At 36.2% G+C, this 25,542-nt stretch overlaps 1 protein-coding gene across 2 annotated transcripts in view; it reads left to right on the top strand.

Annotated features, from left to right (window-relative positions):
* The first annotated feature begins 8,152 nt into the window (after nucleotides 1-8,152).
* The window catches only part of LOC129949405 (ubiquitin carboxyl-terminal hydrolase 43), an 85,611-nt gene continuing 68,221 nt past the window's right edge, over nucleotides 8,153-25,542 (top strand). For both annotated transcript variants that reach the window (XM_056060843.1, XM_056060842.1), the window contains exon 1: nucleotides 8,153-9,447. In XM_056060843.1, coding sequence (XP_055916818.1) covers nucleotides 8,416-9,447 — 1,032 coding nt within the window. In that variant the 5' untranslated portion in view covers nucleotides 8,153-8,415. The remainder of the gene's footprint in view (nucleotides 9,448-25,542) is intronic.

The following is a 25,542-nucleotide window of genomic DNA, read 5'->3' as shown; positions in this document are numbered from 1 at the left end:
AAGTCACATAAATAATGAATTTTTCACTATCGACAAATAATACGTTTTTGTGATGAAATAATCAAACAATATTCTTTGTTTGTGAAGACATTAAAAGGATTAGGAAGAGAAGATTTGAAATCCTAAAATTGTTTATTTTACTTTATCTCTTAATGCAAATATGTATGTTCAAATGAAAATAAACGGTATAACTTATCTCATATTAATAAATTGTGCATTTCACAACAACATCTTAGATATGTGATGGACAGACAGACTATTTTTTATCGTTGATGCAATAACAATTATTATTTTTGTCTGTCCCAATTGTAATCCAAATGTGAATAAAATAAAATAAGCTTTTTAACTGAGTAAAGAAGGATGTCTACTGGGCAGAAAGTGAATACTACCACAACAAATTGATGTCTCTGTGAACGATGAACTAAAACTCAAAGCATTTAGGGAAGCTTTGCTGCTGATTTGAAATATAATTTTACTTGGTCTCCAAACCGATAGCTACATGTTTGGAAAAACAAATCATCCAAAATTACATGCATTTAACGGTTTGGGCAATCAATCCTTAAAACAAAAAGAGTGGAGACTTCTCCAAATAATCTACTACAATTATTTATTTCGTTTACTTATGAAAATAAAGAATATTATTTACTTTTAAGCCTAAAGCCTAGTATGCTGCTGATGCGAAACGAAATTTTTCGGTGGTCTCCAAGTGTAGAGCGAAATTAAAACGAAAACCACAACGGACAAATATTTGTGTAGAGTTCTGTCAGCTGTGGAAAACAAAAAACAAAAACACCGAAAGTCACGAGTAAACAATTTTCAATTTTGATTTGTAAACAATTTTTTCCAATAAATAAATTAAACGTCAAAATTTCGCAAGCAATTAATATACCGGGCAATTAAATTGAGAACGAAAAGAGTGGAGAATTGTACTAAAAAATCTAGTACAGCTATCCACTAAAATGACACATTTCGTTGTTCAGCAGCGTACTGAAAAACGAAAAGCACAGCGAAATTTTTTGTTTATGATTTCGTCATGTCATTTTTGTATGGGAAATTTCGTTTCGCATCAGCAGCGTACTAGGCTTAATAAGCAGCTGAAGTGAAACGAATTATTTCGGCGATCTCCAAGTGCAGAGCAAAATGAAAACGAAAACCACAGCGGAAAAATATTTGTGGAGAGTTCTGTCAGCTGTCAAAAAAACAATTGACAAGTTCTGACAGTCAGCTGCTGGTAAACAAAAGTGGAAAAGAATTCTATTTATTAACATTTTGTTGAGCAGTTAGGACATAGTTTTTTCATTTCTGCAGCTATATTACTTCAGAGGCTCGCAACGGCTGAATTATTTTTGTGGAGCCTATGCTCTAACTTCCAAATAGCTTCAATGGCTTTGACCAACGAAGCCAGTTTCTTTTTTTCCTCCGAAGAGAAATCAATTTTTTTTCTTCGGTTTATTTTTTGGAAGTTGAAGTTCACTGCTCGCCTTCATCACTTCTTGCACATCACCTTCACCAATAACATCTTCAACATTCTGAGTTTCCGATTCAGAAATGTATTGATGGAACATATTAGACACATCCATATTATTTTAAATCAAAGTCAAAACACCGAAAGTGTTTTCAATAAAAAAATTAAACGTCAAAATTCCGAAAGCAATTAATATGCCGGGCAATTAAATTGAGAACGAAAAGAGTGGAGAATTGTACTAAGAAATCTAGTACAGCTATCCACTAAAATGACACATTTCGTCGTTCAGCAGCGTACTGAAAAACGAAAAGCACATCGAAATTTTTTGTTTATGATTTCGTCATGTTATTTTTGTATGGGAATTTTCGTTTCGCATCAGCAGCGTACTAGGCTTAAAGGTGGCGCTACAGTCCTGTGTGAACTAGGGTCTCACCCAACAAACTTCTCCATCTAGCTCGGTTCCTAGCTAGATGTCTCCAGTTTCGCGCTCCAAGTTGGATGAGGTCACATATGCGCGTCATCTGAATCGTGGTTTTCCTCTACTGAGCTGTCCTGTAGGTGTGGATTCGAAGACTTTCCGGGCTGGAGAATTAGTTTCCATGCGCTCTACGTGACCCAACCATCTTAGTCGTTGGATTTTTACCCTTCTGGCTAAGTCAACGTGGCTGTACAGCCCGTACAGCTTATCGTTCTATATTCTCCTCCATTTCCCTTCAATGCATACGGGACCGTAGATCACACGAAAAACTTTTCTTTCGAAACGACCCAAGGTGCTTTCATCTGCTTTTTGTCATAGTCCATACTTCTGCACAGTATAGCAGGATACTTTGGTTCTTCGAGAGAGGACTTTTCCACTCAACTGCCTTCTTAGCCAAAAGAAATAGCGGTAAGCAAGATCTATTCTGCGTTTGATCTCAGTGCTATTGTTATTTTCTGCGTTTACAGCGGAGCCTAGTTCGACGAAGTCCTTGACTACCTCAAAGTTTCTTCTGTCGATGGTGAAGTTTTGACCAAGACGTCGGTGTTGTAAGTCCTTTCTTGAGTACAGCATGTACTTTGTTCTGCTCTCATTAACCGTTAAACCCATTTTTGCCATAATACTCAAAAAAGCCCCATTGACATCAATCACGCTGAGTTCTTCCGATTATGTGATGTCATCAGCAAATGCTAGTAATTGGACAGACTTTTGAAAGGTAGCGCCCCTAGTGTTGACCTGTCAGCTCTACACTTCTCTTTCAATCACGATGTTAAAAAAATCGCATGACAGTGCATCAACTTGTCTTAAACCTTTTTTGACATCGAAGGTTTTGTTAAGTTGTTGCCAAGCTTTATGGAGCAGCGTGAATTCTCCATGGTTTGGCAGGGATGCTAAAACTATACATGGCTCTATACAGCTCGTCCCTGTAGATGCTGTCATATGCGGCCTTCAAATCGATGGTTTATTTGGTGTTCTTGGGTTTTTTCCATGATCTGCCGTAATGTGAATATTTGATCGACTGTGGACTTTCCTGGCCTAAAACCACACTGATAAGGACCTATCAGGTTGTTGACGATGGGCTTTTAGACGTTCACACATTACGGCAGAGAAGATTTTATAGGCGATGTTAAGAAGACTGATTCCTCTATAGTGTGTGCAGTTTAGAGGGTCTCCTTTTTTCAGAATCGGGCAAACAATACTGAAGTTCCATTCATCGCTTTCTTCCGACCATATCTTACAGATAAGTTGATGCATGCTAATAACCAACTTATCTCCAGCTGCTCTATAGACCTCGGGATTCAAGCCATCCGCTCCAGCGGCTTTATTAGACTTCAGCTAAGATATGGCAATCTTTATTTTGTCTTAGTGATGAATGGATCAGAAATTTTAAGCAAAATATTTTCAAACAAAAATGTTGCCTTAAAAAGCTTAGAATTTATTGCTTTAATATATCAGTATTTAGTGACATTAGTTAATTAAAACAAAAATATTATGATAAACCTTTCTAATAAAATTCCTGTATCTAAAGCTTTTCAAGATAAAACGTTCAAAAAAAAAAAAACAAACACATAAGATAACTGTCAAGTAAACGTAATCGGTACGTATAGCATATGTCTATAAATTAATATAATTTTGTTTGCCGGCATAGATATCTTAGTCAATAAACAATAAATAACATGAGAGCCGTGACTGACCTTCCTGATTGGTTAAGATTCTGTTTGAATGATAACTGATAACGGTGTATTTTAAGAATAAATTGAGTCTCTACTTACGAGTATTATGTTTTTGAACCAAGTCCAATTCAAAATCATTTGAATCCAAACAATGTACAGAACTTTGTCAACAACTTTGTCTATAATTAGAACTTTAAGTATAATTAGAGCAAATTTAAAAAAAAAAATAATTTAGTAAAAATTAAATTATCTGAGTCTTGTATTCGATTGATTTAAATTATTTTTTAATCTTATCTTTTTGATTTTCTCTTATTGGTAAGATTATTATCTTAAGATATGCGAATTTGTAACAGTTCTATTTATAAAGATATTGTAGCTCTGGGTGAATTCTTAAGATGGCAGATAGAGTTTATAGGCTGGGTTTTTTGCCCTCGGTATAACCCCATGAATTTATTTTGATTACAACAAAATAATGGTTTAGCGGTTTCAAAAAGAATGTTGGCATCACTTCCAGCCCAATTCTAAATGCAAATTCTCAGGGAAATATTTCCCTTTTCCCTTCTCTAATATTCTTAACGAAAAATTCCCTGAAATTTTGTTCCCTTTTCTCTTTTCCCTTATTATAAACTAAGTTCCAATGTGGGAAAAAAGTAGGCATTCTAAATGTCAAAAGAAGGGAAATAAAAAAAGTATTTGGCGCGAGTTTCTTCCCGATAAATTTGGAGGGGAGTTTAATCAATATGTAAGATTATTTTAAAAAAACAGTAAATGTTAAAAATTTGAGTTTTTAAGGTCTAAAACAAAAACTTCAAATTCTCTTGAGTTTGATGAAAGTTCACCGCGATATTGCTTGTAGGTGTTCTTGTTTTGGCATATCGCTGAAAATGCTTTAAATACATCTGGGCCACCAAGCAAAAATATATCAGAATCGAAAAAGGTAAATTTTTCTATCGAAAGTTCGATAATTTGTTATTAAGAAGTGCAGGTTTTTATTTTAGGTGTGAAGTGTTCAAAACAAATATGTTAGAGCTAAGGCTGCTACAAAACCTTTGGCCTGGAAACAAGAGGAAAGGTAAACAAAGAAAATGTTCAACCTCCGGAAAACGAACCTTTAGTTGAAGGATACCTCCGAGAATTAATAATTGAAGTTCTGTATGAAGAACCAGAAGCAACACCAGTAAATAATACAACGCGAGTAGTACAAAGAAAAGGACTGCCTCAAAAGCTTTTGATGAGGAACTTAAGACTCAAAGGGCGTTATGTTGGGCAAGTAGTTGAAGAAACTAAAGAAATTAGAAGAAACACCAAAAAAGTTTACCGAGCTCTTGACAAAATTTATGAATTAAAAAAACAAGTAATGAAGATTATTTCGCCATTAAAAAGAAAGATTATTCTTGTGATGCGTATGGTTGAGCCGTACCAACACTTTCTTCATTTCCGACCCCAGTTTGATACCCTCCCTCAGCTAAAAAAAAACCTAAGCATGCGTCCAATTTAATGACTGTTGGGATTCCAAAACGCTTTCTTGTTGGTTCACTGGACATAATGAGGACATCCAGCAAGTGTTTAAGGAAACCTTGTTTAGTCTTTAATACTTTTGAAACTTAAGAAAAAATGATGATAGACAAGATTTGAATAAACTAATGAATGCTTACAGCCACTGAGGCAACTCCAAGGGATTCGCACTATCTCTTAAAGATCTTCTAATAGTCCTTGGTTTTACATGTTCACTTTCTTCATATTCTTCACATAAAATCCTTGCCGCAATTGAAAAAAATGTATATCTTTTTTTAATTTGAATGATGAAAAATTTTTTGCGATTTATTTTTCCTGTCAAACAATACGGAACAGCTGATTCGAAAATGAAAATTCCCCATTCCCGATTTCGAAGGGAAAAATGTCTTCCCGGGGAATTCGAATTAGAAGAATTTTACCCTCGGGAGAACTAGTTTCCCGAGGAGTTATTTATCCGCGGGAATATTTAAAATTGGGAGGTACATCTTTTAAATGCCCACCACGCGAATTATTGCAAGCATCGATTCTTTTAAGGTAATTTTCGACCACTTTTGACACATATTGGGCGGTATCTCAGCCTTAAAATGTCAAATTGCATGATTTTTGTTTCCAATTGATATTTCCACGATGAGATATTACGCGCCTGGGAAATATCTCTTGCAGTAAAGCCATATATGGCATGTGACGTCTTGTTGAAACCATCTATTCTCCAAGTCATATTCTTCAATAAAAAATAAATTGGGTGGCGCGACAGTCCGTTGAGAACCAAGGCCTAGTGACTTACAACTCTCAACCATTCCTGTGTGCGAGTAATGTTGTCAGGAATGGAGGGGACCTACAGTTTATGTGCCGACTCCGAACGGCTAATTTTGAGAAAGCACTTTTTCATGACAATAGTTACTCTTGGAGAATTTGTCAATTTCTCGCAAGAGGCAGTACCCGTGAAAAGACTTTAGGTGGCATAGGCAGGGATCGAACCCAAGACCTCTAGCATGACAGTCCAACGCACTAACCATCATGCCACGGGTACCACCCGTAAAAAAAGTCGGTGATCATAGCGCTCCAAATTGACGGTGAAAGTCGTTCCATTGTCGTTTTCGAAGAATTAAGGTCCAATCACACCTTCGGATCAGAGAGAGCGCACCAAAAAGTGACTTTTTGTGGATGTAATGGACTCTCTTCAATTACTTGAGTATTTTTAGAACACCAAATATGGCAATTTTCTTTATTAACATACCCACGGAGTTGGAAATGTGCTTCATCGCTGAAGAAAATTTTGTTCGAAAAATCACCATCTACCGACGTATCTACTACATCCACTTTTGTTTGCCCAGTACTGAGCCACAGTTCATCGTTAGATATGGTTTGTGGCCATCGAATGTTGAGGATGTAACGTAGACAGCGGTTGTCAAAAGTTTGCAACCTTCTCGAGATGTTAACAAAACACTTCCACCTTACGCAGGCACGGATTTTACGTTGGACTCGAACAACTTTAACTTGGTACGGAGTTCCACACTTTAGAAAGCATTCCGAATGCACTACGGGCTTTATTTATTCTAGAACCAAGCGATCTCCAGATAACATCAAGACTAACGCGAGCTGGACTATATACATATATAAAAATAAGCCATAATGTGCCAAAAGACATCCTAATTCTGGGAACGACTAGGAATCGACACGTTCCGGTCTTCGGCAATAAAACACGATATATGGCTGTAGCAGAATCACCATTTTTGTAGAAGGGTTCTAAGGGGCCATCTAAATCTATCCGGAAAAAAAATTTAATCGACATTTCCCTTTGATGAAAATTATATACCGGTCGATCGGAAATCACACAAAGAATTTTTTTGAGAAAAAAAAATAAATGTGCAACTATTATTTTTCTCTAAAAATGTATTTTTCTATTTTCCGGATGGAAAATGTGAAACGAATCGTTCCACAGATTTTTGTCAGTAAAAAATTGTCGGTGGCTTTCAATCAAGAAAAATTCTTCATTGACAGACATTTTGAATGATAGCTATAAACGACCTGTCAAACAAAATTCCAATGTTTCTTTTCAATGATGAAAACCAATAATAGCTATAACTGGCGCCTTACAATTTAGAAAGTTTTTGTCTATTTTCTTGAGGAAAACACACTATTTTGAACATAAGCGAATCGTCCTGATTTGTGTTTCGATTTAATACAATTTCAATACTAGATTTAAAATTATTATATTATTATTGGAAATTATTTCCAATGATTTGACAGATAATTAGTTTTATCCTTCCACTGAACGAAAATGGTTGTGTATACGCTTAAACAACGCTGGAAACAGCGCCTAGAGAAGATGCAGATTTTTCAAATTAAAAATCATAATTTCAGATAAAGCTCATTTAGATCTTGGCTTGTATGTAAACAAGCAAAATTGTCGCATTTGGGGCACAGAAAACCCGCACACAAACACTGAAAAGCCGATACACCCACAAAGAGTCACTGTTTGGTGTGGATTTTGGTCCAGAGGCATAATTGGGCCATTTTTCTTCGAAAATGAGGAAATGAGTTCACAAAAATTGAAAAGGAGGATATTTTCAAAATTCGGTTTCAACAGGACGGCGCTGAGTGTCACACAGCCGAAGCTACACTCGATGTTTGTATAGCACTTTATAAAAAAAGGACCCTTTTGCTATTTTACATTCTCTTCTGTTAAACCATATTCAATAAATATGAAAACTCCTCATATAAATTTAACAAATAAACACCCAATATCATAACTGAAGGTGGAACTGCTTCCACGACCTTTTTATATAAAATCTATGTAATTACTATGAGGGTCATTTTAGTCACAGATGCCGCATAGACAACGCCAAATAACGAGTAAAGTGGTCTGCCTTACCATTGAACTACATTACCATTCCTACCACACGCCCTTATCTTTCACATTTATTCACCTTCACCACAATTTATCGACAGTTTTTGTTTGACATTCGCTTCTTTCCATACTCACCATTCCAATTAGATCCAACTTCACAATCAGAAACAAGAAGTCAAAACGCGAGAAAGAAGTCAACATGGCGTACGTTTGAGTTTCGATTCGCTCTTCTCTGTTTTTGTGCGTGAAAAAATCCTCAGAAAATAAAATATAGAAGAAAAGTTCCACCCCGATTTCCTCTATCTTCATTTCTCGTCAAAATTAATTCAAATAAAGTGTTTTAAATTGCTCAGTTCTCAATTAAATCGGTGCTTGAAAGTGCTTTATAAGAAAAAAGTGTAAAACAAAAGCTAGAAAAAAATAAAATAAAGAAATGGGCACAAAAGAGCCACCGAACGATTTGGCCAACAACAGCCGCGCAATGCCCACCAAAGTCACATCCATCACGACCAAAACCAGTACTACCACCGCTTCCACAACCACATCCAATTCCAATTCCAGTTCCAATCCATCCGCCGCAACCATTACCATTCCCAAGACCGATACCGATACCGATTCTGATACCGACAATTCAGCCGGCGGCGGTAGTAAATTGTGTAGTAAATCTGAAAATCGTAAAATCAATGCCGTCATTGCCGCCGCGGACGACAGCAGCGTTGCAATTGAAAACGTCGCTGAAAATAATATTCCAAATCCGAGAGCGGAACTGATGCCGATAACCAGTCCAAAAAAAGATACAACAGAAGCAGAAGTGTGCCAAATAAACCACCATCGTAATCAGTCATCTTCTTCATTGTTAGCTTTAGCTTCTCCATCCCAATCGAAATCCCAATCCCAACCCCAACCCCATTCTCAGTGTGAGACTCCTTCGCAGTCGCAACCGCAATTACAACCACAACAACAACAGAATAATATAAAACAATCGCTGAGTCTAACGACTGCTGCGGGTAAAAAGATTCGTCGTGCATTTTCAATGCCTCGTAATCCGTTTCGATGGTCGCGAAAATTCAAGACCAATAACAACAACAACACATCAACGTCGTCGTCGTCGGGAACGAATGGTGCCGCGGGTAGCGGCCGGAATAGTGTTGGTTCTAGTAGTGGCGTCGTCGTCGCCATTGACGGCATCGACCGAAAGCGAGCAGGAGCTCGTTTAGGACGTGATTCCGACGAAACCAGAAACAAAAGTAAGACGTTAGATAGCAGAACCACAGCTGGACGAGGTGGCGGTGGCGATGGCGGTAATGGAATTGGACTTGGAGGAGAAGCACCTTTGCCAACGGCAGCAGGAGAACCAAATCAAAACAAAAGTGGCAACAATTCGCAACGAGTTTTCAGGCGATCGTCATTTCGAAAGTTTCTCAATCGCATTGCCCAGCATGTGTCCTCGGTGGGCACCATTGGGGTAAGTTTTGTTTGTTCTTGTTCTTGTTCTCGTTTTACGTTTACGTTTTATACCAACAAAACTGTGTGAGATGTTCATTAGGAGAAATAATATACATAATAATGTGTGCTCTTGGGAGTTTCTTTTATTTTTTGTAAATATTATTGTGTTTGGAGGAAGGAGACAAGAAGAAGCAGGTTATGTAATGGGCGACAGTCTGTGACCTATAATTGAAAGGGAGTCGAGTTTCCTTGGAATTTTTGTTGGTATTTTGTTTGTTCGTGTCTTTTTTAATAAATTTGGTTACATATTGAGGTAATTGCCTAAACACCTTTTTTGCGTAGAAATCACGAGCTTAAATTTGAAACGAGCTTCAAAATCTTACACCGCAATGAGGAGGCTCTCATAGATTTACTGGAGTTTCTGTTATTAAACAATAATTTTGCTATCACATCAGTTCGTCATAAAACGTATCAACTTTAAGTTAAGTAGGACAAGCAACTTACCCGAATCTTTATCCATTGTCCTCCCAAGGAAATATTCAGGATATGGATAGGTCAGGGTTAGAGTAGGTAAAGAATTAGGTTGGGGATGACTCCCTCAACTATTCTGATTTTTGGTGAGAATTTTAGTGACGAAGTAAGCACGTTTCACATACATACGTCTACATCCGACAAAAAGTATTTTTCTTAGTCTTGTCTCTTCGTACATTTCGGTAAGCTTGGGCATTCACAGAAGACGTACAAAATGTCTTCCTCTGTCTCCTCATCTTCAAACCTCTTCATAAATCAAATAACCGAGTTGCTACCTGTCAAGATAGCAACTAACAAAAATTACTTGGGGAAGCACAAATTTATGCATGAAGCTGAACAAGAAAAGCTTCTTAATGACCTGCAGTATGGCTTTCGTAGCAATAGGTTGATTTATGATCTAATAATTGATCCCATTAAAAATTGGAACAAATCTTAAAATCGCTGTGGAGTACGTAGGATAACTAAACATGATATTATAAGAAATAAGTTTTCGTATGGGTTTAAATTTAATATCCACAAAATAAACCGTGGGGTGCCTCAGGAGTCCGTTTTGTCTCCGAAACTGTTCCTTACTTTTATAGGATCAGAGGTGTAAGTTTCCGGATTTATAAAGCCAACCCCACTGAGGAAAACCGGAATAAGTTCAAACAAGCTAGAAAGACCTGTAACGGCCATATTCGACAAACCAAATTTTTGCATGACGAGCGCAATAAAATGGCTAGAAACACTAAAATTAAGTTATCACATAGATAACTTGGAGTCTTTTTAATAATCAATTTGAAAGTAAAATACAACAACGATATGTGACAAAAAGCTGACGAGCTTGAAAAGAGACATGATCGAACCTACCTAGGTTAAAAACAAACCGAGCTTTTGCATTAAATGCCACCTTTAGTTTGTGATCTGATTGGGATTAAGATCAGCATACAGCTCACACCCTTATGTTATTATAGGTAGGACAAGTGCTTTTACCAGCTTTAATTTAATATGTGTACCCTTGTAGATGGTACGGATTTAGCAACAGATAGTCCTCTAAGTGAAACATAAATCTTTGACACAACTGTATCGACATGGTAATTCCAAGTTAACCTGTTGTTAAAGACCAAACCGAAATTTCTTACTTGGGCAACATATTCAATAATGCAATTATTCAACATAACGGGTGAAAAATTACCTGGGTTTGGATTGTTTTTGGAAATTGGAAGATTTTTCGTTTTTCAGGATTGAGTTTAAGTCCGTTCCGTGTCGACCAATCATATATTGCCTGTAAATTGGACATCATCTGCATAGATATGAAAGTGACAGTAAGACAAAACAGAGGGCAGATCATTAATGAACAATGAATACAGTAAAGGTCCAAAGATTGATCCTTGGGGAACACCATTATTAACAGGGAGGAACGAGGAAATTCTATCATTACAAGACACGGCTTGCATACGATTGGTCTCAAATATGAGTAAATAAGTTTTTTAGTTCTATCAGAGAAGCTAAATAGGGTCGTCAATTTGCCTTTTTCAAATGCCGTTGTAAAGTCAAGTGAGGTTATCACAGTTGTAAATTTATTGTCTAAAGCATGTCTTATGTCATCAGAAAGGTTGAGTAAAGCTGAAACACAACTGTGTTCAGACAGAAATCCAGATTGCAAAGGATTCAATAATTGCATGTCTTTAATATAATATTTTATCTGGTTACTTATCAGATTTTCAAAAATTTTAGATAGAAAAGATAGGATAGCTGTGGGTCTATATTCCTTCTTCTTTCTTGTTTTAGGATAGGGATAGTTTTCGATGTTTTACATAGGATGGGATATGTAGATGTCATTATAATGGTGTTGAATATGTGCGTTATGTTGGAAAGTAGGAAGGATAGGAGCATTTTAATAAAGTCAGGATGAATATTGTAAAGTCCGGTCAAGTCTACGGCACTTACCGAAAAGGCGTTAGTAGTATCATTCTCTGCAGAGAATTTAACAATCAAACCTTCCAAATCAATGTTATCATCACAAGATTGAATATCTTTTCTCAAACCACTATTCTTAACTTTCTTCCAAAAAAAACTTTGACGACCGATCTGAGTTCAACTTGTTGTTATAAAATTTATATTTCGCAATGGTTATCAAATTCGTTACAGAATTACGTAACCGTAAGTCGAGGAGCATTTCTGGACAACCAAAACGTCTCCAAAGTCGGTATGAGACATCTGTGGCCTTAATAGCATTAAGTATATCCGTAGAAAGCCAAGGACATCTTCGAGATTTTATATGACACGTCTTTAATGTACTCGTAACATGTTTGTTAACAAGATCTTTAATCACTGATGTAAAGTATTCCATTTGATAGTTTACGTTATATGTGTTTTAAATTGAATGAAAATCCATCGCCATACATTCGTTAAAAAAGTTTTCAACATTCAAATCAAATGGGGTGGCGCAACAGTCCGTTGTGAACCAGGGCCTAGTGACTTACAACTCGCAACCATTCCTGTGTGCGAGTACTGTTGTCAGGAATGGAAGGGACCTACAATTTTAGGCCGAATCCGAAGGGCTTATTTGAGAAAGCACTTTTTCATGACAAGAAGTACTCTTGAAGGATTTGTCAATTCCTCGCAAGAGGCAGTACCCGCAAAAGTTATTTTTTTTTTTTTAAATTAAGGTGGCACCGGCAGGGATTGAACCCAAGACCTCTTGCATGACAATCCAACGCACTAACCATCATGCTACGGGTACTAGTTTTCAACATTAATATTACGAAAATCACGATACTGGAAAGAGTGGTGCGATTTTTTATCAAAATTTATGTCAAGCATTGAAAATATAAGGTCATGATATGAAAACATAGGCATGGAAAATTGACTATAACATTTAACAAAATTTTCATCACTAGTAAGGAAAACATCAATCAACGATGGTACACAGTTAGGGAAGAAGTGAGTTGGGAATTTATTGATGTTTTAAAACAATTTGATGAAGGTTAAAAAAGATTAATATTAAAATCACCACAAATGAAGAGGTTTGGTACGCGAGAACACATTCCTTCAACAATCGGTCTGGTCATTTGTAAAAAAACATACGAAACACCACGTCATTCTCGGTTCCAACGCTCGTCCAGAATGACATTCTCTATGTAAGCTTGATTGATAATGCCAATTTGCTAGCAGCACAGTTTGCTGTTAATTCCACGCTACCTAAGAGTGTCTTAAGTCCTCCTGTTCTTGAGAGCGTAAACGATTTTATGGGACAAAACTTCTTTCGCACTCGTGCAGTTGCAAGAGTAGTGAAAGACCTTGACATACACAAATCTGCTTGACTGGATAGTATCCCCGCTATTGTTCTGAAGAGTTGTACGCTGGCAAAACCACTGCGTAAGCTTTTTCATCTGCCCTACTCCTCAGGTCTCGTTCCGAGAGGATGGAAAACTGCATTTGTCCAGCCCATCCCCAAAAAAGGCGAATCTTCCACACCCTCTAATTACCGACCGATTGCACTTACGACCCTTCCAAGGTCATGGAAACGGTGATTAATTATCAGCTCAAGAAATATCTTGAAGAACGGAAGGTTCTTACTGACCGGCAATATGGCTTTCGTAGCAAAAGGTACACTAGTAAGTGGAACAAATTTTTACATCGTTTTGGAGAAAGTAAGATTATTGCACTAAATATTTCAAAAGAATTTGATAGGGTTTGGCATCAGGCTCTTTTATCGAAAATGCGTGCTTTCGTTTTGCATGAATCCCTGCTTCTTTGGATTAGTAATACAAGTAGTATTAGACGGATTCAAATCTGAAAATCATAAAATAAAGGATGGTGTGCCACAGGGCTCTGTTCTATCTCCAACACTCTTTCTCATTTTTATTAATAATCTCCTGTCTGCAACATCTAATCCAATACATTACTCGTATTTCGCTGACGATAGTGCTCTTACTTTTCATATTCGTTTTCAGATTCACACCCCTATTCTTCGGATGTGAAACTGCAACGACAAAATATGATAAGCTCATTAAATTCCTACCTTAACACATTTGTTCAATGGGGCTTAAAAAACTTCGTGGAATTAAATGTTTCGAAATCACAATGCTGTGTTGTATCGTTAAAGCGAGATACACCCCCCTTGCCATTATCCATGGATGGCACTTGCATCAATGAGACTGAACACCTCGACCAACCACCTTTTGTGGAACGATCACATACGCGATGTCGCCAAAAATGCCGCAAGATGTTTGGGTTTTCTAAGGCAATGCAAGAAGTTTTTCTCCCCTCGGATCTGGCTGTTATTTAAAAGACTTATATACGTCCATAGCTTGAGTATAACCCCCATCCTTGGGCTGGTGCTCCTGCAACTTACTTAAGCCTCTTGGATAGTATTGAACGTAGAGCATTTAAATTGATAGATGATAATATCATCATAAGTTCATTTACTTCGCTTGAACATCGTCGTAAGATTTCTTGTCTGATTTTTTTTACCGTTATTTTAACAGTTTATGCTCTAGTGAAATAGCCAGTTGCATTCCTCCCTTGAGCATGTGCTTATTATAAAACAAAGTAAAAAAAAAAGCATTTTTGTTCGGAAGCATGGGACAAAAATAATTTTTAAAGACTAACATAACAAATTCCAAACCAAAGTCAAAACGTCTAGCAAAATAAAATTACCTATTTTAAAACGTGGGCAGTTTAAAAAAGCACGTTTTAATAGTCCTCATAGAAAGCTACCTAATGATGATGATAATGATGTTGATCTATAACTAAACAAAACAAGTTTACATATAAAAATATAAAAGTCGCAAAAAGAAGAGCTAAACATTTATTTCTTTAATGTTTAATAGACATTAAAAAATTTGTATAGGTATAAACAGAAAAAACAAACAGATTACCTCATTTTCAAATTATTCGAGACCAGAATGAACGAACGAACGAACAAATTGAAAAGAACAATAGCGTGTCGTCTCAAAACCATGAAACAAATTGCCTATAAAATTCAAAAACAAAACGGAAATCACACAATGAGAATTAGAGATTTGTAATTCTTCCTCAGTTAAAAGTATAACTGAGATGAGTTCTTCTAAAAAACGTTAACAAAACAGGTTATCAAAAAAATAAACTCACCTACATTTACCTTCATACAATAGGTTTATGATTCAACAGACAGAACTGAACTAACCTAACTAAATTAAGTCAGAAAATAAATTAAAAAATAAAAACCTCGAAAAAGAATCATACGATTACCTACAGACATGTATACATATGTACATATTGGTATGTATATATGTATCTGGATGTATTAAAAAAATGTTTAAATTCATATAATGCCGTCATCGAAAGTTATTGAACTAATCCCACGCCTAATTCGATTCGAAAAGCTTTCCGCTTGTTGTTGTTCCATCATATCATATGAACCACAGCCTAGAGCTACCGCTCGCTGCTACTTGGCTGCTTTTGGTTTGCTTTGGATGATGCTCTGTCGACGACAGCTGATCTAAATTTATCTCCTTCTTAGAGTAGGAAATGGAAATTTGCTATATATCATCAGATTAGCATAAAAGATGTTTTCTATACCTAACTACCTACCTACCGACCTACCTACAGCTTTTACACAATGTGCTGAAAAAGCAAGAATATCAAATATAATCTAATAATCTATATATACTAGGTACGTAAAGATGTACCTATTTACTTGTAAGTTTAGTTATTCCAAGATCAGATTGAAGAAGAAGATAATAACCGCAGGCAGCGGCAGCGTGTGTTTGCAAAATAAATACCAACAAGAAAACAACGAAAAATGGGCAGTAAACCGACAAATTTCACACTCAAACGAATATAAAGAGACATACAGACAGATAGACAGACAGACAGATAGCCATACAGACAGATAGATAGATAGAATAGGAATTAGGAAGGGAAAGTTTTTGTTTTGCGTTATAATTTTTGCCTGTAGAAAACGAATTGGTCGAATTGGTGATAATGACGACATACATAAGTCGATATTTCTGAACTAGAGCTCCATACCATAGCCCTAAAGCCAAACGAAATAAAAACGATGGCATGGCAATGACAACAGAAAGGCAGCCAGCCGGTGAGGCAGGCAGGCAGGCAGGCTTTTGGTTGGGTGTGCTTTTGCTTTGGTTTTGGCGACGACGACTACCGACGACGACTCTACTCGAATCGAATAGAATCGGACGTGGTGCAAATTGAGAAAATTCATCTCAAGGTAAAATCAATTTAGACCAATTGACCAAAACGAACGTAGGTACCTCTATACATACAAAAAAAAATACAATCGCTAAGACAACATTTTAACGTCGCTCGTCGTAGTTAGTCGTTTGGTTAGTCTATCGGTCTTTTGGTCTTTTAGCAGAAGCAGCATCACTGAACCGACAGACCGTTCATCGCTCGCACGGGACTTGATTTTGATGTTAGATGTTGATGTTAACGTTGAGATATTTACTACTTGTTGTTCTCTGTTGTTCATATGTGTACATAAATTAGTTGTTGAATGTAACAAAAACTAAATTTTTCTGCTATTCATTCATCAGAATTAGAATTAGAATTAGAATTAAAGAATCAGTATCAGAATGAGAGTGCATTAGAAGCAATAGAATTTACGACCAAACAGGATGACGCGAATACATTGGATTTAGATGAATAATATACAATATAAATACCTACCCACTTGATTAGAAAAAACAGCTTTATACTGGTTAGTTAGTTGATGTTCATGTTGATGATGATGATGATAACTGGCATAGAAATTAAAATTGAGAACAAGATCATATTTTTGTTGTTAGTTTTGTTGTTACAAAGTGAAATTTATTCTTTTTAGAAGCAGAACTTCTAATTAAGCGATTGATTCTGGGACAGAAGTGTTGTGTTTGTTAAAAGAGTCAAGAAGTATGGTTATGATTAGGAAGAGCAAATCGAACATATTTGACTTAAAGCGAATGTATTAGAAATCCAAGATGCTAAATTATACAGAAAGGTGAACTTTGACGTTCAAATAGAGCAACAGTTCCGAATATGCCAATTTTTTGAAGTGAAAATAAAAATTATATTTAACAAAATTAAATAAAAAATGTAAAACCCGATCGATTTGAATTGATAAACTTGGTTTTGCTGTCATAAACAGAAATAAACAAATTTTATGTACCGGGTGTATTTTTAAGTGGTCAGTCATTTCAAGAGAGTTATTTTCTGATTTTTTTACAGAAAGAAGTAACGGAGACAAAATGTATTAAACATCGGATTTTTTTTTAAATCCGTAGTTTATATAGATTAGCAGTCGTCGGAGTTTTGGAACCTGGTCTGAAAACTTAATGGAACAAAATATACTATTAGCCCGGGTCTTAATTCAAATAGACTGCAAACATGTTTCGAGCAATTGTTAAACCCAGATGCGCCAAATAAGTTTCTGATTCAGTATGCCAAACCTGGCTTCAAAAATACAATACAAACAAGCAAAAGGATGGAAAGATTGCGGGCTCAGATATGATACTGATACTCTTGTTGTATCTCTAACAGCAGTATTCCACCAGATCTTAGAGGAATGATCCATCCCGAACCAGTTTAGCGATGCCTTGATTTTCCCAATCCCAAGGGAAGCACTGAAGTTTCGGAAAATTGCAGACGAATCTCGTTTTTGAACGCGTCATATAAAATATTTACATCGATTCTGCTGTGCTGTTTAATTGAATGGATACATTCCAATAATCTGCTGAGTGAATTCCAAGCTGGCTTCAGATCGGGATACTTCACCGCCGAGCACATTTTTGTACTCGTTTCTATCGAAAAATAAGGAACTATTTGCATTTTTCGTTGATTTCAAATCAGCTTTCGAGTACGCAGGCGTTAACATTAAAGCTCTTCTTTCGCTGACGACATTGTTCTGCTCGCTTATACTACGCAGTCCCTTCAGCTAATGATAAATAAGCTGGCTGAATATTGTAAAAAGTAGAACCTAGTAATAAATTTAAGTAAATCTAAAGTGGAGGATGATCGGGTGCGAGTGAGCAATAGCACTATAATGGCGAAAGAGTAGAGTTGGTTAAGGAATACAAATATCTAGGAGTCTGCTTTACTAAGAACTTGAGCATGGGAAAACATCTCACTGACAAAAAAAGACGAAAACAGCTATAAACGTAGCATGGAAGCAATGTTTTAATAATAAGGAAATGTAAGCATACCAGTAAATTCAGGGTCTTCGGAGCTGTATCGGAATCAGTTATGTTTTGAGGCGCAAGCTTGTGGAGGTCGGAAATATGAACAAGTGGAAAAACTGCTCAGATTTTCCATAAAACGGATTTTCCACCTTTATTGGAGTACGCCAAACTACATGCTCATGATGGAAACAGGTCTATCGCCTTTAGACCTCAAGCTGCAGGTCGATTACATCTTTAAAGCTTTAAATATGCCAAGTTAACGTCTTCCATAGAAGCTCGTCTGGAGTTTAGTTATCACAATACCATTCGATCAGTCCAACTGGTGGCTTGAATATTGGCCTCAAGAGTTGCTATATTCTAGGTATAAACAATGACTTAATATAGCCTTATAGCTTAGTATATAAAAATTAATTTAGAGGCATTTAGTCCCAAGAATGAGAGGTGTAAAACTACTATTACAAGTGATAAGGGACGTCTTGTTGACGATGTGGAAATGTCAATAAAATTTAATAATTAAACTGTCAAACCATAGACAACAACCACTAAAACTTCTTTCGCAATCAAAACACACTCTATTTTTGGAGAAGTGATACTGAGCGCCAAGTTTAAGTATTGGCAGTGACTAAAGCAGGTCTCCATGGTTTTGCTATTACAGGCTGATATCTATATATCATTGATTATTGAGGAAAAGTAGGTTTAACGGTTAAAGATGGAAAAAAAGTTGATGCTGTTATCAAGAGAGAGTTTTTGATTCACACGAAAAAAGTAGAGTACCGAACTCAACTTTTTACTTCATCAGATAGCTTTATATTTTACAAGAAGATAACGATGCACATTGGTTTTGAATGCCTCCACATTCGTGGAGTGCGACTAAAAAAAGAATCTCTGTAGTTTACAGTACGACCGAAATTGGGCTCAATGGCAAAATGATGGGCATTCCTAAAAAAAAACGAGTATTACGGTTGAATTGTTTAAGGGGATAAATGCAACTGGCTATTTCATTAGAACTTTATGGAAGTAGCGGTAAACTAATGAGCGACATAAAACCTTACGACGGTGCTCGAGAAATGCAAAAATTTCAGTTAGACAACGGTCACCTATCATTTTATAGCCAAATCAGAAGGGATAAAAAAAACTTCTTGCATCGTCGGAGAAAAGCTAAACACTTAGCAGCATTTTTGGCGATGTCAAATATGTGATCACTCCACAACAAGTGGTTTATAATGCACATACCTAGGACTGATAGCTGTTCAGTTTCTTCGATGCAATATCCACTCTTCGATAGTGCATAGCATTAAATTCTACACGTTTTTTGATTCCCCATTGTACAATGCTGTCAAGATCAGAATTTAATGAGCTTATCATATGCTGACGTTGTAGGGGGTTAGAAGTTTCCAGACAAAAGATCATTTATAAAAATAAGGAAGAGAGTCGGAGATAAAACAGATCCCTGGGGCACAACAGCGTTTATTTTGCCGATATCAGATTTCAATCCGTCCAAGACTTATTAGATTGAACGGTCCGAAAGGTAATTTATAACCTAACGATGAAGGAATTCATCAGTACCAAAAGCACCCATTTTAGATAAGAGAGCTTGGTGCCAAACTCTATCAAATGCCTTTGAAATATCGAATGCAATAATCTTACTTTCTCTAAGACGATGTAAAGGTTTGTTCCACTGTTCGGTGAGATAAGCCATGAGGTCACCAATGGACCTATTGCAACGAAATTCATACTGCTCGTCATTAAGAAGCTTTCCGTTCTTCAAGCTATTTCTTAAGCTGAAAATTGATCAGCGTTTTCATGACCTTGGAAAGAAGGAACGTAAGCGCGATTGGTACGATAGTTGGATGGTGAGGAGGATACGCCTTTTTAGAGACAGGCTAGCCAAATGCAGTTTTTCATCCACTCGGAAAGAAACCTGTAGAATAGGACAGATGGAAAAGCTTTCGCAGTGGTTTAACCAGCTTTGAAAAACACCTCTTCAGAACAATAGCGGGGATACTATCCAGGCCAGCGGATTTGTGAATTTCAAGATCTATTAATAATCAGAAAGGGGATTGGTCCAAGGGAATGGTTTACGCTTTCAAGTACAGGAGGAGTCATGTCACTCATTGACAGCATCGAAATTAACAGCAAACTGTGCTGCAAGCAAATTGGCTTTATCAATCGAGCTTACCAAAGGAGTGTCATTGAAAACGAGCGTTTGAACTTATCCTGGTTTTCCTTTATATATCCGGAAACTTACATCTTTGATCCTAATGACGATGAGTTTTCTTTAGGTTTGATAGATTTTACCCCATATTTCAATTTAATAAGTGAATATAGACATGGGCGTTTCGAATTGAGTAATTTCGAAAACATTCACCTTGAGTCAATCCTTCAATTACCTTCCCTAGGAATAAAATGAATTTCTACATGGGAACAATTTCAAAATCGGATTCCAACATAAGTGGTGGATAAGTGAATAAATCTATAATATGCAAAACTATGTAGATTTTTCATTCAACAACAAATTAATAATAAATTAATTTTAAACTTGTAGTAATCATTAAATTTTCAATGCAATTTGTTATGTTTGTGGTTGCGTTTGCTTTAACAATAATTGTAAAATAATTTAGTAATCAGCCAAAACGGATATAATACTTAAAAAAATAAGTCTTACTCATTGTGCAAATTATACTCAAAATGCTATGCGGAATGCTAAAATTCCAAACGACACACCACCACCGACCGACCGACGCGCGACGACGCACGACGGAATGTAGGACACCAGCTGAATAACATTAACACGCTTCTAAAATTATATCCCAAGAGCTACTTTATGTACTGTACCGAGTACCGACATTCGTACGAGTACGAGTGTGTTGTTGTTGTTGATATTAAATTGTAGAAGATTGATAAAACAACCATTAAAGGTCGTTTCATTTGATCTATTAATTATAGCTCCACAGTCTTCGAAAATAATATCATTTGTACTATACTCGTCCGTTGATATCGTGACCAATGTCATCAACTTTAAGATCTATTCCCACGCATTAGAAATTGTGTGTACAATTGAAATGAAGACGAAGTTAACCATTCGGAGAACTTTAAATAAACAATCCTAAATTGTTTGTTTATGTCCAGAGAACTTAAGAAAATAAAAACAACATATTTTGATGAATTGTTTAAAATTCATTCCACGTTTTTTTCGGATGGAACAAAAAAAAAACACAGAAATCAATCAATTTTATGGAATTTTAGCCAAGATATGACTGACTAAGGTTTACCCTACCCTACCCTACCCTCATGCCAATTAAATTAAAATAACTCTAGAGTTTTTTCTTATTCACTGAACTGAGCTGAGCTGAGCTGAGTACTTTCACCAATTAAAGGTAGTGCAATAAGAGAGCTATGTAGGGTTAATTTGGAAGTTGACATTGGTAAACATCAAAAGTTTATTGCTACCGAAGTTTCGCTTTGACATCATTTTTCAATTTTGTTTACACAGAGAAATGTTTTGTTTAAAAAAAAAAAAGAAGAACATATGAGCGAATAGAAACAACAGCGTCGTAGTCGTCGTTGTCGATCTTCATCATCATCATCGTCGTCGTTGCTTTCGTCGTTCAAATACATTAATGAAAAGAAAAAAAAACTTTGTAATTGGAGTTTCAGTTTGGAATCGGTAAGCGGTAAGTGTACCTTACCTGTACCTTACCTACCCAGCTACTTCAACACGTGACACCACTTAAACTTGTCTGAATAATTAAGTGCGCTTATCAATTAAATTCAACGGGTAGGTATGAAAGAAAAAAAAGAGTATAATTAATTATAAACGCAGTTTTGGCAAGAGTTCGTATTTTGAAAGTTGAGTTTTTTTTTTAACATGGAGTTGATATTGCTTATAGGATCAGATCATAAAATGAGTTTATTTGTGTCAAGTTTGAATTATCAAATTAAATCAGGGGGCAGGGTCAAAACAAAAAAATAAGGGACTTCAATAGAAGTCAATCGTATTCTTCGAACATACATTTAGACCAAGGCAACTACATACTAATTTTTTCAGGTGTTATATATTTGAAATTTTAAACTTTCCTTCACTATTATTTACTTTTAAGGTTATTCCCAAAATGAATTTCTCCTGAAGAGGTGTTCTTCAAAGCTGGCAAAACCACTGCGTAAGCTTTTCCATCGATCCTATTCTACAGGTCTCTTTCCGAGGGATGGAAAACTGCATTTGTCCAGCCTGTCCCTAAAAAAGGCGAATCATCCTCCACCTCTAACTATCGTCCCAATCGCACTTACGTTCCTTCCTTCCACGGTCATGGAAACGCTGATCAATTTTCAGTATTAATTTTCCGTAGCATGGCTTTGATTGCAATAGGTCCACTGGTGATCTCATGGTTTATCTCACCGAACAGTGGAACAAATCTTTACGTCGTCTTGGAGAAAGTTAGATTATTGCATTCGATATTTCAAAGGCATTTGATAGAGTTTGGCATCAAGCTCTCTTATCGGAAAGTGTGCTTTTGGTATTGACGAATCTCTTCTTTGTTGGGATAGAAATTACCTTTCGGACCGTTCAATTCAAGTAGTATTGGACGGGTTCGAATTTGATATCCACAAAATGAATGCTGGTGTGCCTCAGGGCTCCGTTTTATCTCCGACTCTCTTCCTTATTGTTGTGATCTCTTGTGATCACACAAATTATTCTGTTCAAAAGAGAAAATAAATTATTAAGAAATACAATATATTTAATTCACGTGTTTTATTGCGTCTAGCTGGTACAAAGGTTCAGATTAAAAAGAAAGAATAAGAAGTAAGAATGAATGAAAACTAATATAAATGTCAAAATATCAATAATATGTAATAATTATGGCGTTGCCAACACTTATATTCATAAATGATCTTTTGTCTGAAACTTCTAACCCACAGCATTGTTTCGCTTATGACAGTACCTTGTCTTCGGATGTGGACTACCAACGTCGGTGTATCATAAGCTCAATAAATTCTGATCTTGACAGAATTGTACAATGGGGAATCAAAAACCGTGTAAAATTTAAAGCTTCGAAAAGTCAACGCTGTCTACTGTCGCAAAAGAGTAACCCTCCCCAAATGCCACTATCGAAGAGTGGATATCGAAGAAACTGAACAGCTATCAGTCCTAGGTATGTGCATTACAAACCACTTGTTGTGGAGTGATCACATATTTGACATCGCCAAAAATGCTGCTAAGTGTTAAGGTTTTCTCCGACAATGCTAGAAGTTTTTTACCCCTTCTGATCTGGCTTAAAAGCTGTTATTCGTCCTAAACTCGAGTATAACTCGCATATTGGGGCTGGGGCCCCAATAGCGTACTTGAGTCTTCTGGAAAGAATTGAAAATGAAATGCACGACTGGGTCGCACGAACTTGCTCCTGTAGTCTTGCGATATATAGGAACTACATATATGGCAAATTTTGCATTCGTGAAAAATTTCGAACTCGAGATTTTAATCAAACATGATATTACGATGGTAGACAAGTTGAAAGAAGTGGGTCCCGCGATTCCATCGTGTCGGTTTTGACTGTCTGTCCACGCTCCTACCGCCTAAACCATTGGGCCGATTGACTTCAAACTTGGAAGTTAAGGTTTTGAGCAGATTCGCGTTAGGCGTTTTTTTCATTTTTTTTTTAAGATCAAAAATAACAGTGGCCCCAATAAATTTTTTTTTTGGTCAAAAAACGAAAATTCGAATTTTCTCAAAAACAAACCGGCACGAGTACGATAACTTTGGCGACAAGATATAATAACGGTTTTTGTTAGAGGGGCTTAATACAAGCATTTTTTACTATGGGAGGTAAAAGGTATAAAACTTAATTGTAAGTATTACCGTTATTTTTTAATTATTTTTTTCCATTTAATGTACTTATTTTTTTAAATTGCCCCTACCGCCTAAACGGGGGGAGATAGACCCCCCCCCCTCCCTTAGTAAAAAATGCTTGTTTTTAACTGTTCTATACAAATCCGTCATCAAACTTTGTCGCCAAAGTTATCGTACTCTCCCCAACAAACCGAGATATTTTTTTTGAATTTTCTTTTAGATTTTATTTTTTAACTTGGCGTCTTTTTATAAGAAAAACATATATTTGTTTTGCTCAGGAAAGGTACCGATCATAGAACCGTTATTTTGTTTTTTAATTTTCTTAGCAGCTTATGAACTGATTTCAATAATTTTTTTTATGAATAAGCTTTTATATTGCCTTAACAATATTTAATTATCAAAAAACGCAATTTTTTATTTTTTGGATTTTTAAAAAAATATTGAATTTTTATTTTTCGAAAATTCTATATCTCAAAAATGGGTCAACATTTATTTACGAAATTCAAACGTAAAGCGTATATTTACAATAACTAAGCAACTGCATACCAAAAATATTTTTACAACAAAATTGAAAAATTTGATATATAAAAAATTAATTTAAAAAAAAACCGCTCTAACGAATTTCAAAAACATTTTTTGGAAAATCAAGTAAGTACCTTCTTGTTGTAAGTACCTTCTACCTACTAATAACATTCCTTCATTATCATGCATAAAGCTGAGCAGGCCAATAAACTGTTCCTTATTCGTTTAAGACACCTGCCTAACAACACAACTAATAGGCTATCGCTTTACAATTTAAACATACATGTTCTTCCTCTTTCTTATCTTCAGATAATTTATTTTCTATCCTATTTCTTCCCATATGAAATAAAAATAAAGCTATCCAAAGGAAAACGCTTTGAACGAACTAGTTGAATACACAAACAATTGTTTTTGTAAAGTATGCTTATAAGTACTTTTCATTTCCGGGATAAAATGCCCTAGGATGAGTTGTGTCTTGCGATGAAAACAAACTTATTTTAAAGGTATATTTTAAAATCTTATATAGGTACTTTAAACAGACTCTTTGCTTACAAGAGCAAGTTCGTGCGACCCAGTCGTGCATTATTTTTTTTTGTTGCCAGTCTGACTGTAACTAACCTAATCCCTAAACCTGTGTAAGCCGGCCAAGACCAAACGCCCTAGATAGCTTTAAATATCATTCTCAATTTGAAGCTACCAAAACTGGTTCTCCTGCCTCACCATATCTCTTCGGCTCCTATTGGAAACAGTCCTACTAATCCGAAGGCGCTCGGCTCCGTCCAGTGCGAGGACGTCTGGACTGTAAAGAAGTGGCATATCTACAGTTTTACGGCTGACGTGGTAGATTAGCGGAACCGTCTCCCTATCCTGTATCAGCCCTCGATTGTCTAAATAGAGGAAAGCTTTGGGCGGAATTTTGCCACTTACAAAGTGCACTTTCGTACTACTCATTGTTGGGGTAGTAAGCCCCAAAAATTAAGCTGTTAGCCGATGACATCGCTCTCGCAATGTGACCCCTGCCAACCTTCAGGAAGAAATGATCTATTCTGTTTATGTTGGCTCTGTTGTATCG

This window comes from Eupeodes corollae, chromosome 3, assembly GCF_945859685.1.
Source record: "Eupeodes corollae chromosome 3, idEupCoro1.1, whole genome shotgun sequence".
Lineage (NCBI taxonomy): Eukaryota > Metazoa > Arthropoda > Insecta > Diptera > Syrphidae > Eupeodes > Eupeodes corollae.
This window is presented reverse-complemented; position numbering and strand designations above follow the sequence as displayed.